General features: G+C 45.8%; 1 protein-coding gene across 1 annotated transcript in view; it reads right to left on the bottom strand.

The window, feature by feature from the left end:
- The window catches only part of PDE10A (phosphodiesterase 10A), a 194757-nt gene extending 180913 nt beyond the window's left edge, over positions 1-13844 (bottom strand). Inside the window, exon 1 of the mRNA XM_040598856.1 lies at positions 12800-13844. Within this exon, the coding sequence (XP_040454790.1) occupies positions 12800-13649 (850 nt within the window). The 5' untranslated portion in view covers positions 13650-13844. The remainder of the gene's footprint in view (positions 1-12799) is intronic.
- Between the last annotated feature and the right edge of the window lie 4226 nt (positions 13845-18070).

Here is an 18070-nt window from a genome sequence, read left to right as displayed (position 1 = left end):
GAAAACGGTAAGTGCCCAAAAAACTATAAATTGCAAATACAGTCTAGAAGCATCTGAAGGATATCTTCTATCTTCTCTTTCATCTTGTTTTCTCCCCCTCAGTCTTATTGATGCTGGTGAGGTAAACCTGCTTTTTTTTATTGTTCTTACCATTTCTTAATGAATTTAACATTGTTTGCTAAAAACAGTAATTTTTCCCTCAACAAAAATGTATCTTGGACAAGTTGCAGCAGCAGAAGTAGGCCTAATCAAAACCAATCATCACCTCACTTCACTGTTTTAATACAACCACATTTAAATTGGTTTCACTGTTGGCCTTGAAGAGAACAATGCAGCGTTATGTTTTTCATTCAAAACTCCTGGATCCCCAGTGTCTGGGAGCTGTTTACAGAAAGAGATAAACATAACAAATTAAGTCACCGGAAGCTATGGCAACATTCTCCCTGGATCATTACAGCAATGTTGTCTGGCAGAGGGAACCCCAATTAGAAGCCAGGTCATGAAGCCTCATTGTGGCTCTGCCATTTTTCTACTTTGTAGTCGCTCATCTAATTTGAAATGGTTTCCCTAACTGCTTGGAAAGATGACAGAGGTGTCCATGTTGTCTAAGTTTTAGACAACCTCCTGGTTTAGAAAACCTCTAGGTTTGTTGTGAGAACTGGTTTGTGCTCACCCAGCACTTACGGGGGTAGGGCTGGTGGCCATCATTATTTCAGGTTATCTCCAATCACTGACATACACAACACTAGCGAATATTCTTGTATTTCTGTCTAATCCCTTTTGCAATCTTCAGTAACATGTAAGTGACAAGCATCTATTACTGCCCCATAGTACAAAACCAATTTATTTCATGTCCACAAAACTTTCACGCAACCAGCACCAGTAGAAAAGCCTATAAGGTAACCAGCAATTCCATGCTCTGTGGAAGGTCTTCACTATAGAATTAGAAGGAATCAGGGTCTGCTAAGAAAAAAAGAAATACCACCTAACACTTCCTGTCATCAACATCATGCACATTCTGGGCTAAGTAAAGTACTGGGCAAGCAAAGCAAAAGTCCTGTGGGGAAATAAAAACAAATGCCAAAACAAAAACCACCGAGCATGCAAGTAGAGACCTTCATAAAGCTGACTTCCAAGATGGCAAAATCTACATTACGTAAGTCATGCTATTTCCCCATCTCTGAAGGACATTTCCACGTTAAATAACAGGTTTTAAACATGCACTTCCAACATTTTCAGAAGTTTATGAACCCTTTAAGGCATGCATCTTCTCCCTTTTTAAACCTAGTCTGGTTTGAGAGCAGCTCCTCAATCAAGACCACCATGAGGCCACACAAACAAGACCACACAAAGGAGGAGTACAAATGTATAGTAAAGAGCAGCCTTAAGGAGGAAGCATTAGGCTATTTCTTCAAACAGGAGGGTTAGTTTATGTGAACTTCAAGTGACCATAAAACTATGGCGTAACTGCATCAAGCACAACCACGCTGATCTAAGATGAGCTGCTGATGAAAAAGGTTATCCTCTCATCAGCTCCCAGCAGCACGCTGACGTGGCTTGTTTTCCCATCAGTACCAGTGATCCTCCGACTCCACGGTGAACATATTCAGGAAGCTAACTAGCAGAAAACTTACCCTACACCAGAGAGAGTCAACAGGCACCTACTATCTCAGCTCCCTGAAACAGCTTTCCTTGGGGTCAGATATGTTCCAGCTTTAACAGACAGAAACGGGAACAAAGCAAGTGGGTGTAACAGTTTATGTCCTCATTGCTCCTAAAAACCTCTTGCAACCTGCTTCTAAAGGTTACCAGCACACGAGTAGGACCCAAGGTCACTTTTTTAGCTCTTCATCAAATCACAGCAGCTTAAAGCTCAGTATATTAGTATAGTAGACGTTCACGCCTGCATGCATCACAGGTTAGGAAGCCAGACAACGTGCTTTCAGCCTTTCTTCTGCTACCTCTGCTGAGCTGGTAGTGACTTCGAGTAGAGATGCATAGGTTAGGTATCTCAGCTGCCATTGGTAGACCTGCCAGAGCTCACCTCTGAAAAGCCTAAAACCTACCAAAATTACATAGTTTAAGCCAATATAGAAGTCTGTATACAGACTTTCAAATCACTTTGAGAACTCTGTTTTAAGTTCCAAACTGAAGTTCAGCACAGGGTATTTCTGTGATTAAACAAAGTTTAAGTCTTACCAATTTATGTTTTAGCAAAAGAATTTCAATATTCCAATATTGCTCAATATAACTATGTAACTGTTCTTGCGTTCTCTTTTCAATTTTGTTATATATAGCAGATTTCAACTTCCTGGCCATTCCTCCCTTCAGCTCCATAAACACCGAAAGAATTGTCAAACAAGAAAAGCAAAAACCTCCTTTTACAAGTGCTTAAGAAAAATAATTTCTTGGCACAGCAGAATGGCTAGTTGCTTTAATTCAAACACAAGTTGTTAAAACAAGATGTTGCAAAGTGCTAAGAAAGTAGTTCAACATATTTTTTTTAAAAAGGTACCTACAACTGAATGAAAAAAACAAACAAAAAACTAGTTTTGCAGTCAAATCATAAGGTAACAACTGCAATATCATCTTGTAAACAAGAATCAAGGCTTGTCATGAGCAAGTAACAGGTCACCCATCAGCAAAATAACCAGCCACAGTGGTGTTAGCTATACTCACAATGTATCCATTGCTAGAGCCATCCAAGGTGATTCACATTAAGAGACAGAGAAGGGGCATGCACTTTACATATAGCCAGATTTATGCTTTAATAAAACTGTTAGAAAAAGCAGAAACAGCATGGATATGTTATTAAACTACAAATAAAGATTTAAGAAGAAAAAAAAAAAAAAGAAAGAAGGAAAAAACACACAGGGTAGAACAGTAAAACTTTCAGAGTGACCTAGTAAAATAATGGTAAAAGACATGGCCAGCTGGCACACACAAGAGATTGTCAAATCTCTTGTTGGCTGATTGGTGAAGATAACATTAAACTACATGTGAGGAAATAAATTAAAAGGTTATCTGTAAGTAGGTTCACATAGTACTTAAGTTTCACCAAGGACCGTTTATGTTTTTACTAAAAAGAGAAAAAAAAAATTCTAGTTAAGCAGAAAGCAAGCATTTTTGACATTAAAAAGAAAAATAATCCTCACACTTAAAAAGCCCATGGTCCTACACTTCAGTGAAAAGATTTCTTCAAAATTTGATGATTTTCTGGGAGGTATTTACATATCAAGTCTTTTACCTACTCCAAAAGAAACCTCTCAAGAGTTTATAAATAGCTTTCCCTACAAGGATGAACATTTCCTTCTCCTGTAATCATATTCCTTTGAGCAATAAAAATGTTAAACTTCTCTTACCATTCTAATACTCTCCTTTTTCTGCTTCTGATTTCTACCCCTTCAGTACCACTGCCACAGATGGATAAACCTCCATCATTTTTTGGTAACATAAGATACGCAATATCACCACTCACACTTCATTCATCCTTGCCAACTCACAAACTTTATGTCTTCTTGTTACCCTATGAACATTCATTTACACATTTTAGCCACAACTTTTATGAAGCCTTCCAAAGCAGCAAGTTGAGGAAATAAAGACAGACAAGATAAATGATTGCAGCAAGCCATGTCCTCCAGCAATGATTCCTTATTCACTCGACCCATCTTTCATTCAGGACTGTGTAGAACCTGTAGTTCATTCACTAGGAGAACTTCGGCTGAAGAAGCAAGGTCTGCCCTAGTGCCACAAACGGTATAGATTCCTCTGCTGTCCATAGGGCTACGTCCCGATACAGGTACACAAGACAGCTCAGAGCCTGTTCTCTAGCCACAAAGTAAAGGGGCATGACACAGCTTGTGTTCACAATGCTAAACTCTTCTCCTTACACCAGGTCAGAAGAGACAGGTACTATTCCCTCTGCCTTTTGGGAACAGTCCCCCTTTGCTTTCTGCCAACACACATGCAGGCAGTTAGGCATTGGCCTAAGGTGGACCAAGGAGAACAATAAAAATTCAGCAGAATGAACAGGGCTACAGCTCGAGCCCACATCCTCTCTGTGCTCTGTTCAAAAGTATAAGCCCTGCATATAGTTCCAGTGAAAGTCCAAAAAAGGTTTGAAAGAAATGTGCAATCTACAAGCACATTCCTACCCACAAACAGCCTATGAAAGTTCCTATAACACGCCAGATGATCCTGTCCTCTCTACTAAGCCAGAAGTTGTAAGGGGAATGCACTGTTCTGTAAACATTAGAGACTGCAGGTCACCCACACTCTCTGACTTCTTGAAAGCACTTCTCAAAAAGATACCTCTAATCTCAAGACCCTCTTGCATTCATAATCATGAACTGAAGGCCACAGAACTACATTTAAGACTCAAGATTCATGAAAAAGGAGCTTCTTGAAGGTATTTGTCTCAGGAGCCTTTACTGGTGAAAACTGAAGCCTGAAGAAACAGGAACAGTGAAGCACAAAAGCATTTTGCTCACAAGCATGAGATAGGGAGCCTGGCGTGATGAAACCTGAGCATACTGGCTAAGGCAGTGCCTGTTTTGAGAACAGATGAGTTCAGTTTCCTGTTACATCAAACAGTAACTTTCATCAGTCCTACGTTTGCTTAAAAAAAAAAAAAAGGGGGGGGGGCAAGAAAAAAACCTCTACTGACATCACACTTAGGGCTGGGCAGACAGTGGCAGATTAGGAAATACAATGAGTCACTGCAAACACAGAACACACAGCAAGAGTTTTCAAACTGACATGCAAAATTTAGTCTTAGCAAAAATAATTAGACAATACAGCTGAAGTGAACTACAGCAGCAGAAGAGTAACAGCAGCGTAGTGCCTTCACTCAATCACAATAGTTGGGAAAAATAAGAACATTGTAAAAAGAACAAGGTAAGACACAGACCCCTGCAGAAAGAAATAAAATCAACACAATTCACCCATCAAGAAGGAAACATCAGCTAAAATAAGCTGATGGTTGGACAAGGAAGAAATAATATTAAGCCAAAAATATAGATACAACTGAAAGAAAGAGAAAGCCATGCAAAGAAAGCACAATCAACGGAGCTATGTTCCAAGAAAGAATTCACTCTGGAGAAGTTGCCAAGGTGTCTGTATATACATGAAAGAAAATCAAAATATAAACACAAGAAACCAGTGTAAGTAAAAGAATGAGTTATCATAAACCAACTGCTAAACTAACTGCTGGAGGGGGGGAGGGAATCATTAGTGAAATACTAAGTCACATAACCATTTTTTTAGTTTTTATTTGTTTGGGGGGTTTTAGAGTAAGTTGAAGACCATTAGAAGTGAGTAGCAGCTTTACCTAGTTTAGATGTAAATAGAATAAGACACTACGGAAGAAATACAATTCAGAAATAAAAATTAGGCAGTGAGGAAAACCATAAAAGAATAAACAAGATGCACACTTAATCACTGTAATTCGGGCTAAACATCCTACACTCTGAACCAGCAGAACACCCCAGTGTTGCAGAAATGCTACTGAAGTATCTAGGGCAAGGAAAGTGGCATCTTTCCTGCCAGTTACACAATTTCCCTACAGGGCGAAGCAAAGTAAACAGTATTATTAAGGTGAACATGGCAATGCTTGTGAGCAGCTAGAAATATCTGCTATTTGGGGTATGTATGGATCAGAAGTATTAGAGATGTGAGGTTTCTGTACAAAGCTGTTAGAACTTTGATTGCAGAAGTTTTCTTGCCTTAAGGAACTATCAGTGGCTTGACATTAGGGGATTTCTTTTTGATGCAAGTGGAAGGATAAGAGGAAGGATGTTGGAATTATTAACAGCTGAATAAACTTTGTTAAGAAATGTACAGCTCAGCTGCACAGGAGTTGGTTGATAATGCAGAAACAAGGAATCAGATCAATAAGTGCTAATGAAAGCATTTAATCTTCAGAGTTTCCAGATGGAAGGTGGATTAACTGGTCTCAGATCCTGACAGTCTCTTCTTTGGGTCCCAGCATCAAAGAAGGTCAGATTACTACTGCTGGTCCTATGTTGAGGTTTTTTATTATTATTTTAATTAGAAACCACTCAACTGAGTATGAGTTCTCTAAAGGCAGCAAGTAACATCCAAAAGCCTTCTCTTTTGCTATTCTTGAGCCAGAAGTACTTTGGAAAGCCTTCCAGAAACCCCAATTCTAGTCCTATCAAGCCATAAGATTTGGCATCACTTAATGATGTGACATTTTATTGTTAAAAACCTCACCCAGACTAAAGCTTGCTATCAACGTGTTTTTCAAAAGAGCATGAAATTTGGAAACACAGTATTTTTTTTCTTCTTAATGCCACCTAAGCCAAGGTGTTTAGGAGCTGGGAGTTAAGAGAGCTTCCTGTTGCAATAAATCACTGGGAAGAAGACATATGAAAAGAACACTGAAATAAAGGAGTTCCTTGTAAATATGTAAATGATACAAGGTTTATTTTAACTAATTCATACTCTTGCCAAGTGGTTGGTTTTTTTTTCCCTAAGAATCTAATTAGCATACTTGTAAGTTGAAATAAAGTACTCTCAGTGTGCACCAACAGTAAAGATGAATTCATCAGTTTACCATAAAAATTTAGAACTTGTTAACCAGACTGTACTTCTCCCCTGCAAAAACAAACACAGGATGAGCGTTTTGGAATGTTCATTTGTTAATAAAGCTATGATTGCAAGACTGTTACCTGCCTTTTGAACTGTCTCATTCAAGCGCACAACACATCAATGCATTGTCTGGCATTACAGAAGCCAAAGTCTTCTATAAACATCAGCCAGGCTGGTTCCTCCCACACTAATTATGACAGCTTGACAAGAAGTGATGATGAAACCACATAAATATGCCACTTTCTCACAAGCTTTTAAAAAGGGGCCGTGGGGGTGGGGGAAGCCCACCACCCAGGATGAAAATCCTGTTTCCTCACCTTGATAAAAATTAGAAAGAAAGAATAAGCATCATTTAATAGAAGAGGTCAAAGCTGAGACTTGATTCAACACAGTTGCCACATTCAACCACATCAACTTGTCACATCCCACAAAATAAGCAAGGCTGAGTGAGCTGTGAGAGCCTTCAGATGGCAAAGGAACGCAGTACTGCAAGGAGCTGTCAATCAGTAGGTGGCACTCTTCAAACTCTGACAGTGGGAAGCCAAGTACCAGCACAAGTGAGGACACATAACACAGCAAAGTCTGGACCTTTGGCAGAAATATCAACAAGAAATATTGAACAATTTTAACCATAACTGATACCCATGTGGAATGCAATGGTTTAATTTCAATAATACATACAGCAATCCTTGTATGTAATCTCTTAAAGGAATGTTCCTAAACATCGTAATTTTTGAGTGCTGTAAATATTCTGGATGAACACTAGTGTGTACTAGTGTACTAAAACCAGTAACTCAAGAAATTATCCATTACATCTGCAGGATACTTTCAGTGCACTCTTGTAGCTAATTATGTAGACGTAAGCAAACTCATCAATGATAACAACAAAGCATAGCATTGTTACAATAAACGGAATAGATAACTAAATCTTTTGGAACAATATATGATTGTCATTTCTGTGATATTTGCTGGTGAGGATGTGGCCCATGCACCAAAAGATTGAATTGTTTTTAGAGTTCAAAGCAACACAAGGTATAACAAAAATTAAAACATTGTTCCATGAAACAGGTGACAGATTTTCAATTCCTGCAAATAGCTTTTCTTTATTTAACAATTACAGGTGCTTTTCTTTGTATTTTGCTCGTCTGATAAAACAGTAAAGAGCAGATTTAGTAACAAAGTACAAGTACAGGCACTTGTAATTGAAACAGCCAGCAGAGGGAGTATAAAAACAAAATAATAAAACCCAAACAGCCCTTTTTATATATATTTTTGTACTTATGATCTTAGCTTTCTTTTAGAATATAATAGTGCCAAAAATGCAAAAATCAGAATATTCTACAAAACACTGTATTTTAAAAGTATTAAATATGACTTGAAACTAAGATACTTTTTAAAAGTAGCATTACAAAAAAGCTCATATTAGCCTCACCAAACTGAAATAGGATTTTAATGATGGATAAGGTTAACATCGACCAACAAGCTGCATAAGCCATTTCCAAGTTATAAATCCATGCACACACAGACTCTCATTCTTATTTTCCAAATCTAAAATTAAATTCATGACTTAAGAATATTGAGAGAATGTTTAGGTATAACCTATTTGTAAAAATACAGCACAAAATATTAAAACTGAAAAAAATGTACTTTGATACTGTTGTACTGCCTGTACAACAGAAGATTTAAAAGCAAGGAGGCCAAGCATGTGCCCTAGACTATCAGTCGAAGTGAAAGTTTACATGACTGTTTCAAAGTCAAGTCACTAAGTCTTGTATATGTTGAAATAAAAATTCATTTCTACACATTCAGGTTTTTACCATGTCCAGCTGATGAGTATGGCTTAAACACAACCAAAAGGAAGGACATGAATGGGATGATTGGAGCTGCCAGCCTTGTATTAGAATTTTAAAGAAGCTGCCATCCTCCTCACACAAGTAACAAAAAGAAAAAATCTCCCAACTCACCTACACTATCCCACTGTGCAAAATCACACCTTCCACAGTCCATTTTACACAAGCAGCAAGCTTACTGAGTTAACAGTGAAGGCGTTACCTCCTCTCTCAAGGCCTAAGAGCACTAGGTACCCCCAAGCCATCAGGCAAACATGGGCTGCAGAGCTGAGGACTCAAAGGGACAGAGGATTAGTTATTTCAAATGTAGACTGCATTCTCTATAGACAGCCAGTTATAAAAATACTTGACTCGGACAAACAAGCCCTTCTTCACTGTAAACTGACTTTGCATGGACAGTTTCCATTCCCTTTCCATGCCATTCCTTGCTCTCTGCCCATTGTATTGGTCCATTATCCCCCTAAATATAAGGGCAGGCAGTGCTTCAGACCAGGATACATGGTGTTCCTGCACATTAATGCAAAATGTGGTATTACGAAACACCAGTCCTGATGGGAGCCGCTGAATGACAACACTTATCATAACTATACACTCCTTTAGTGACGATTTTGCTTTCAATTAATGCAGAACCAGAATCCCTGGAGTGAAAACCAGAGATAATTCCATTTTCTACATTAGCATCTAAATTTTACTGGGTTTTAACTGTATTTAACTGTAAAACCAAACCCTATCTACCTTTACACATGGGATTCATGCTGGAGATCAGCATTTGGCTTACAAAAACCCTGATTGCAAGTAATGAATACACAGAGCAGGAAAAAACATGTCAAGCCAAGATTAACTCTGCCATTAGCGCAGGTAACAGGAATATTTTTAAGTTTATTTAAACTTTAGTTGCTATTTCCTTCCACAACTACAGATCTTACCACAGCTAATCTTTCTTAGAGTACTACTCAATCGGAAAGTCTTAGCATCTGGCACATGAAGGTGCAGCATAAACTTACTGCATCACAAAAAAAAAAAAGTCAGATAAAAGGTAACTGTATAAAATATTAATATACCGATAATACTCTGACAAGCAGAAAGCTCCCATACTGTAAAATACTCATACCTGTCAGTAGACTCACAGGACACAGATAAAATATACTACCCATGCAGCTTAAGAGACCTTGAGTATAGAAGGAACATGGGATGCTCCCCTGAAAGTAAGATATTTCACAGAAACTTGAAATACCTGGCAGCTTGCAGTATCCTAAATATGGTAGAACTCCACTGGAGAATTGATTCAGGCTGTTAGCTACTAAAAGTTTCTCATAAGACTATCCTATGCACCAAGTTATTGATTTTAAACAGTCAAGAAAAACAACACACACCACATAAAGTTCATGTAAGCTTCTGCAGCCCAGTCCAGTGCTTTATTAGGAATCTTAAAAACAAAAATAGCCAGATATGGCACAAGCAAATTATTGCAGAACATAACATTTTAATAATATCAAGAACCTGCTAAAAAAATCCTGACTGGGGAACATGCAAGTCAAAAGAGCTCAGAGGAGACAGAGAAATGCATCTCTGATGATTTCACTGTTTTACAGTGTTGAGGATTCTATTAAGTCACTCTTAAATCTCCCCTCCAAAAAAGCTCGTGTCAATTCTCTTCCCTACAGAACTCCTGTTTCCCTGTAAAAATATGTAGACTTTTTGTCTTTAAAGTCAAACAGTGTATATATATGTATGATTTAGAAACTAAAATACAATTCAAGAAACAAAAGCTATGAGATACAGCACTCTGTCTTCACTGTTCTACATGATCTCATCCTCTTCAAAACAACAGTAGCCTTCTGGTTGCACTGTAACCAGGACTGTGCACAGTACTCCAAACAGTTGGACAAGTGCTCTTTGCAGTAGCTACACTGGAACTGAATAGCATCTTGTTTGACTTCCCTCCACTCCTTTTTTTCAGCCTGGTTTCCGAAGGAAATCAGACATGCAATCACTCGGGAAGTGTATGCATATGTATATAAGCACACACGTGGATATCTGTCCGTCTGACCTCACCAATACTTTTTGAGCCCATTGGTCAGTTTCAATCACATTCAAAAAAGGAGAAAGATATCAGTCATTTAGGTTCCTGAAAGTTTCATGATAGCAGGCTGCAGAGCACAGAAAAGTGTCTCCACAGCAAGAGAGGCTGCATGTCGGCTTAGATGTCAGTAAACTCACAAGGGAAAGAACCATTCTGCTCCTTTCCTGCCTGCAGGAAAATCTGCAGTCAGGGGTCACGAACAGTCAGTGATGACCAGGTTTCTTCTGTTCAAGTGTTCATAAAACAGCTCAAGTTGGAATTCACCATTGCTTTTAAAATGGTGTTTTGAACAGAGCTGATGTTTTCCATGTCATTTTTTCTTGGTCTAGGCATAGGAGAGAATTGCCCTATGCAACACACACTCCCTGACTTGGTCCCTTGGTCCCAAAAACATTTATGTTAAAACATCAGAGTTGCACCACACACACGACAGCATCCTACTGCTCTCAAACACAGAGAAAACAAAAACTGGAAGAGTTTAGGATTCTCTTCAGGCCTCAAAACTAAACAAGTATGTGGCTCTGTAACATTATCAACTATTGAATATAGTTTCAAAAAGACAGTGCATTAAATATATAGTCATCTTTATTCACCTCTACCATAGAACAGAGAAAGTACTACGATACTACAATGCTTGCAGGCTATTGTGCTAAAGACAGCTAGCTGTAAAGGAAATAAGACACATAATGGGGTTACAGCTGACATCTCTACAGTTATTCTCACATCCCCCCAAAAACACATACATGTGTCAACTATGTACTCTTCGCCTGTATCAAAAAAGCCACCTAATAAAAGTAAGCTATCAGATTAAAATGCAAGTAAACTTAAGGCTATTACTAAACTTAAGGAACATCTTAAGGCTATGATTTAAGAAACTGTCACCAAAAAAAACCCCAAAAAACCCTAAAAAACAACCAACAAAGAAATAGCCACAGCTGACTGAAGACACCCAAAGCATCAAAACACTAGGCGAGCAGAAAAAAAAAAGTTTCTAATAAAAAAAAAATAATAATGTATTTCAGCCCTGATACATGCTCCGCTTGGAAATTGATCAGCCCCATGACCAAACCGAACCCCGGCACGGCTCCCGGCGGGGCGCTGGGGGTTGCGGGCTGGGGGGACGGCACGGGCAGCCCGGCCCCGGCAGGTCTCAGCCCGAAGCCCCGGGGGCTCCGGGGGCGCCCGCCCGGCGGGGCGCGGTGTGTCAGCGCAACGCCTCGGAGCGGGGGAGGCGGCAGCGGCAGGATCGGGGCGAGACACCCGCGGGGGAGCCGGGCCGCATCCCTGTGAACGGGGAGCCTCTGCCCTGCGAAACCCACCGCCCCATCTCACAAGACCTCGGCGGCTGGGCCGGCCAGCGGCCCCCGGCACCGCCGGGCTCCCCCGCCCACTGGCCAAGCCCCGCGCCGAGAGGCCGAGCGGCTGCTCCTGGCCCGCTCCCGGCTCCCGGCACGGGCCGAGCGCGGCCCCGCGCCCTTCCCCCGCCGCTGGTCTCGGTGGGAACCGGCCAGGGTTCGGCCGGCAGCGGCTCGCTGCGGAGCGCCCGCTACGGAGCACCTCAATGCCCCCTTTATTCCGCCCTCCCCGGCAGCCGGTCCCTGTCCCCGTTACAGCGCCAGCCCCCCCAAGCAAGGAGCACATGTTTCCTCTCCGGCTCCTCGCCCGCCTTGCGATGAGCCACGGGCAAGGGAAGGAGGCACCCGGCACCAAAGCCGGATCAGAAACACGGGATTTGCACGCGTGTGGCGGATCTAACAGGGGATGCCGAAAGGAGCGATACGTTACACCCTTTTCGGTCCTCCGCCGCCGCTTTTCTGTCAGCTGTCGATACCGTAATGCTTCCTTATTGCTACTTCAAGTAAGTAGCGGGGGGGGCGGGGGGTAGTCTCCATTCCCCTACGTATCGTTCCTGAGCAAATTAAGCATGCACCACGTAGAAGCCTGACACATATACGTGGAGTTGTCTGATCTCGAAAGGATGCCGAAATCCCCGAAGCGTTAACAGCCAGCTCCCACAAAGAGCACTCGGTTACACCGAGCATCCCCTTTGTCCGTGCATCCTCAATACACACCCGGCCGCTCCTCCATGCGTCCACGCACGCCCCACGTATACGGCCCCTTTGTGTCTTCGCCTCCCCCCCACTCACAAAGAAATGCCCCTTCCCCAAGGCATGCACCCAGCCTCGGGCACGGCTCTTCGCCTCCCGCCGACACACGCGCGACCCGCCGCTGGGCGCAGCGCTCCAGTACCTACTTGTGTTCAAGAAACAGTCCGTAAACCTCCTAAAGCAGCTTGCAGAATTAGATCCATCTTCCATGTCTGGCCCTAGGAGCAAGGGAGACGAGAAGGAGAAGAAGGCGTCTCTCTGCCGCTGCTGCCGCCTAGGAGTCCTGCTCCCGCCGGGGCCGTCGCCTCCTCGGATCCCGTCGCCGCGGGCTGCTGCTGCTGCAGCACCGAGGGAATTGCAGGACCACGGGAGAGAGGCGGCTGGCGAGAGGAGGAGCCGGGAGTGGTGCTGCCGGGGGCCGCCGGCTGCGGAACGGAGCAGCAAGCCCTGGATGGAGGAAGAAAAGAAGAGTCTCCTCCTGCCGCTGCCGCCTGGATGGGCGATCAAGTGAGCTGCTGCTGCTGCTGCTCCGCCAACATCTCTTCCTCCTCCTCCTCCTGCCGCTCTCGCTGCCTCTCCTCCTCCTTCCCTCCCTTGGAGACTTGTGAGGTTAAAGGAAGACGAGGAGGGGAAACGAGGAGGCGGCGGCAAGAAGTAAAAAGAAGATGGAGAAGCGGAGGAAAAGGAGGGGACTGAAGCGAGGAAAGGAGCCGCTGCCGCTCTGGGGACGATGCTGGCGGAGGCGGCGGAGGAGGCTGTCCCTGCAGCGCGGCTCCTGCTGCTGGTGGTGGTTGTTAAGAGGAGAGAGAGAGAGCTGCAGGCAGCCGAGCCGCCTCCAGGAGCGGGGGGAGGAGGAGGAGAACCGCCGCTGCCTCCACCTCCGCCGCTCTGGCCATGGGAGTGGAGCGGGCGGCTGCCGGAGCCGGGCTTTTCCCCGGGTGCTGCAGCCAGGGGGGCCGAGGGGCGGGATAAGATCCGCTTCTCCGGGTTGGACATGCTTCCGCTCTTCCCTCCCTTTCGCGGTAGTTTAAGGCAGGACGTCTAGGAGAGAGACCGGAGTAAAGCGAAAGGGGAAGCCGAAAAAGGACGGAGCCGAAGAAGGGGCGACCGCGGTTCGGTCCTGCGTTCCCTCCAGCACCCCCCGGGCAGTGCTTCCTCCGCACCCCGGCTCCCCGCCCTCACAAAATCCTCACATTTCCGTTCCCCCTTTAGGCCGGAGGGGACAGGGCGCTACTGACCGCCGAGCGGTTCCGATCCCCTTTTAAAGTCCGCTTTTCCTCATGCTCCCACCTCGCATTCAAAGCAAGAAAACGGCAACAACCTGTATTTTCTTCGAGCGAGGCAAATATTGCCCCGTATGTGCGTGCTCGTCTGCAAAGAGGCAGATAAAATCACTGCAGTGCCGCTTCCAGTACCAGCCCCGGCCGCCGGAAAACGCCCACTGGCGGAGCCAGCGCTTCCCAGGCTGCCTCCCTGCCTCCCGCTCCCCGGCGCGCACAGGAGCCGCGGCACAGCGGTTACCTAAAGGGAACGCGGGGAGAGGCACGAGAAAAAGACCCTCCCTATGCGGCCGCGTTGTTTTAAACAGCTGTTTCCAGCCGCCGAGAGCAAAAGGCAGGCGCCCTGGACGGAGATTCCAGGGAGCTGCCCCTCCGGGCTGTGGGGCACCGGGCCCCCGGCCCTATACAGAGATGCACAGCCCCTCCGCGATGCCCCGCACCGCACGTGTTTGCTGCAGCCCCCTCTGCCCCGCCCCCCCACCCCACACACACACTTACCACAGTTGCAGCCACCCGCCCCTCGGCCCCAGCCCTCCGCGCGGCCCGGCTGTCCGAGGGGCTCCCTCAGACCCCGCCTCAGGCGCGGCCGCCGCCGGCCTTGTTCCACCGGCACAGGCGACGCCGCTCACTAGCGAGCCTGTCGCGCCGGCCAGCCACCGCCCCGACTCCGTGGCGGGGTCCCCGGGCAGGCGGGGGTCCCATCCGCAGCCTCCAGGCGGTCGCGCTCCCCTCGAAGGAGCGTCCCGCCACCGCCCCTTCGGCCGCCGCCTCGCCACCCCGCCCCGCCAGCGCGGCCGCAGCCCGCCCGTCCCGGCGGCACGGAGCCTCGGCGGGCCGCGCTGCGGTGTCCCTCCGCGGGGCAGCCGCCGGGGGAACGCCCGGCCAAGGGAAGCCCGAGGACGGGCTCGGAACGGAGCGGGGCCGAGGGCTGCGCTGGAAGCCCCCGCCCCTCATATTTCGTTTTCGCCCCGAACTCGCTCTGCCCGGTGGGCCAGCCGACGCCGAGAGGCGGGCGGGGAGGCCCGAGCCCACCGCGTTTCACCTGCGGCAGCCGGCAGGGGCGGGGGCGGCACCGCCCGCCAGCGCGGGGCTCCCCTCAGCCCGGCCCGCCGCTTCCTCCGGGACGAGCCCGCCGGGGAGCCGCTGCCCCGCGCCGCCTGCCAGCTTAACGGAAGCCCGGGGCCGCGGGCAGCCCGCCGCCGCCCTGCCCTCCCGGGACAGGCGCTCCCTCGCCCCACAGCCCCGCCAGCGCCGTTAGCCGCCCGACATCGTTCGTGTCCCGGGCGGCTCGTGGAGCCCGTGGAGCTCCTGCCCTCGCCCTGAGGCGGCGGCGCTCACCCAGGCGGGGCCCGCCCTGCCCTGCCCTCGCCTCCCTTCGCCCGGCGGGCAGCTGCCGGGCAGCGGGGCTCCCCCCGCCCCCAGAGGGGCGCTGAGGCTCGGAGCCCGGTACCCGAGCGCCGGGCTGGCGGCTCCCTCGGGGCAGCCTGGGCTCCAGCCGCCAGCGCGCAGGGAGACTCCGGTGCGGGGCCGGCACACGCCGCCGTGCCAGCCCGCCGCGGGGGGACGTCCCGGCCGGGGCTGCTTCTCTTCGAACACCTGGCCGGGGCGGGGGGCACCGCGCCTCGCAGGTAGCCAGCCGGCTCTCCCGGCCGCCAGCAGGCGGAGAAGCGGCCGTCGCTGCGGTGCCCGCCCGGCCGGGGCCGTCGCCGTGTCCGTGGCGGCAGATTTTGTTGCGGGGCGGCAGGGACCGGCTCCGGGGCGGCGGGGAGACGCCGCCCGGCAGCGCGGGGCTGCCCCGCTCGGGGGGGCGGCCGCAGGCGCCGCGGAAACGGTCTCGGACAGCTGCGGAGAAGGTGTTTGTTTCGGTGCTGTCAGCGGGGCACCCGCAACGCGAGCGATTCTGTTTTCCTCCGCTCCCCGCCGGGAGCCAGAGCCCGGCGCCGTGCGCTGTGCCTCCTGGTGCTGCCGTGGCCGGTCCGCGGTCCTGGGATCCTTGCCGAGCTGCCGCAATACTCCCTGTGCCGTTCGAAATCAGGGTCGCTCTTTCCGAATTTCGACTCCTGCTTTGAAAAAAATATCAACCTCCGCTTTTGGTTTTTATTTTAAATCCTTCGAGAATTTCACATCTATCATTTCAGGATTTCTTTTAACGCTAGAATACACACAAACTCCTGTCAAAGTTAGAGTCTTCATGTATCCCTGAATCTGGAAGGCTGCAGAATAAGATGTTCCTCTGAAAATAACAACGCTTTCACGTTAAAGTGCCTTTTCAGCCGGTTGAATGTTCTGTAACAGTGAGAAACAATCCACAGAGTTTGCAAAAGGTTAAAACTCCAAAGGAGATTAAAAGACTCTCATTAAACAAACAAAACGCATAAAACCAAACAAAAACCTCAGAGAGGACAAGTTTTACTAAACTGTTTTCTTCTGCATGGCTCTTAAAAACCTGCTGTTGCCTAAATATCCTGAACAAAAATAAAGAGAACTGCATCTGCTTTTGTGATCCATTTCTTTCGGGATATTTGACTTTATCAGAACAGTTTGATAACTTCTGTTTCATACATCTATTTGTATGAGATGGTTTTATTTCCTTAAGTCCACATATACTTCACATATAGAGCTCTCCTCTCACAACTACTGCAGGATGACTAAAGATCCAGCAAATATTTATAAATTCTCTGAGAGAAAACTAAGCTAATGGAAACAAAACTTTAGTGAACTGTGTTTTGTTGTTGCAGCCTACTTGTTTAGCAGTTAACAACTTCTTGGTAGAAAATCTTTTATACTAAAATTTCTAAATTGAAAGAAAGAATCAGACTGAAATGACTGACAAAAAGCAAGAGCTATTTACCTGAAAAAATGAAAGCTGCTCTTTTAGACAGATTAGTCCCAAATTGTTCTGTCAATATCAAGAGTAAATTACTGAAACTTTACATCGCCAGTTTATAATTGTAGAAATCTTGTTTGACTATGCTAATATATGCTAAATACCTCAACTGCTGTTCATCCAAACTACAGTTGTTCAAATATCACTGCCTGAAACTGGATATCTGTGTATTTATACAAGGAAGGTGAATTGTGCATGTATAAATATGTATATGTATATTCAACAAACCAGGCAAAATACACTTTGATTTTTAAGAAATCATGAGATATTCTAGACAAGCAGCTTTCAGGTTAAGGGTTATTTACAAACTGTTAATTTGGTGATTATTCACTAGCCACCGGCAATTCATACCTGATTGGTCACCTGATTCTTGGCTGGGCAAGCAAAACCAATTACAGAAGAAAAGTTAGATGACAGTGAAAATTGATTTTCAAGCTCTCTACCTGTATGTTTGTAAAATATACTGATCTGTGGACAAGTCAAATATGCTTGGTGGTCATCTGAATACCTGGGGATAAATAAGAGATGAATCACATTTGCTTGTTCCCCAATGTATCTGTCAATCTGGGGCTTCATTGCTTAGTCAGCATGACAGTTTCCATTGCCACAGAACAATGGTGTCATTGCTGCCAATATGGTACTAACCATACACTCACATCATTTACCAGGAAATCCTCCCCCACTCTAATAGGAATTTTTGATGTGAAACAGTGAGGTTTGCCACATCATCCTAAAAAAAAAAAACAACCTGAAAACCTCTGAAACACAAAGAAACTTTTATTAAAATAACCTGATGCATCCATTTCCATCAGATGCAAGGTTTCTGGTATGAATGCACTGTGTCAGTGCAATGATGAGCAAAAGTTTTTAGTTTTATTTGCACGGATAAATGCGATTTCACAAGAGTACCCACTGAAGCCATCAGGAGGTCTAGCATGCATCGTACTTACAAGAACAGGCCTGGTTTGAAAGCAGAAAGTAAGCCTGTTTGACAATAATCTGGCAATATTAATCAAAATAGTTGAAGGAAAACATTGTGGGGAAAAAGTAAAATCAAGTTATAACAACAGTTGTTTGGTATTAAACACAGCTTAAAACCAAACACCTGTTCTTTCCCAATTCTATCTGCTACATTTTAAAAGTGACAGTGACTCATCTTTTATCTGGTCCCACTCTTCTGCCTGGTAAATCCTCTTATCTCACACATTATCATTATATCCTAAGAGTCCCCTCTATGATGAATGATCAAT

This window comes from Falco naumanni, chromosome 6 (genome assembly GCF_017639655.2).
Source record: "Falco naumanni isolate bFalNau1 chromosome 6, bFalNau1.pat, whole genome shotgun sequence".
Lineage (NCBI taxonomy): Eukaryota > Metazoa > Chordata > Aves > Falconiformes > Falconidae > Falco > Falco naumanni.
Note: the sequence above shows the minus strand (reverse complement) of the source record. Positions and strands in the feature narration are given on the sequence as shown.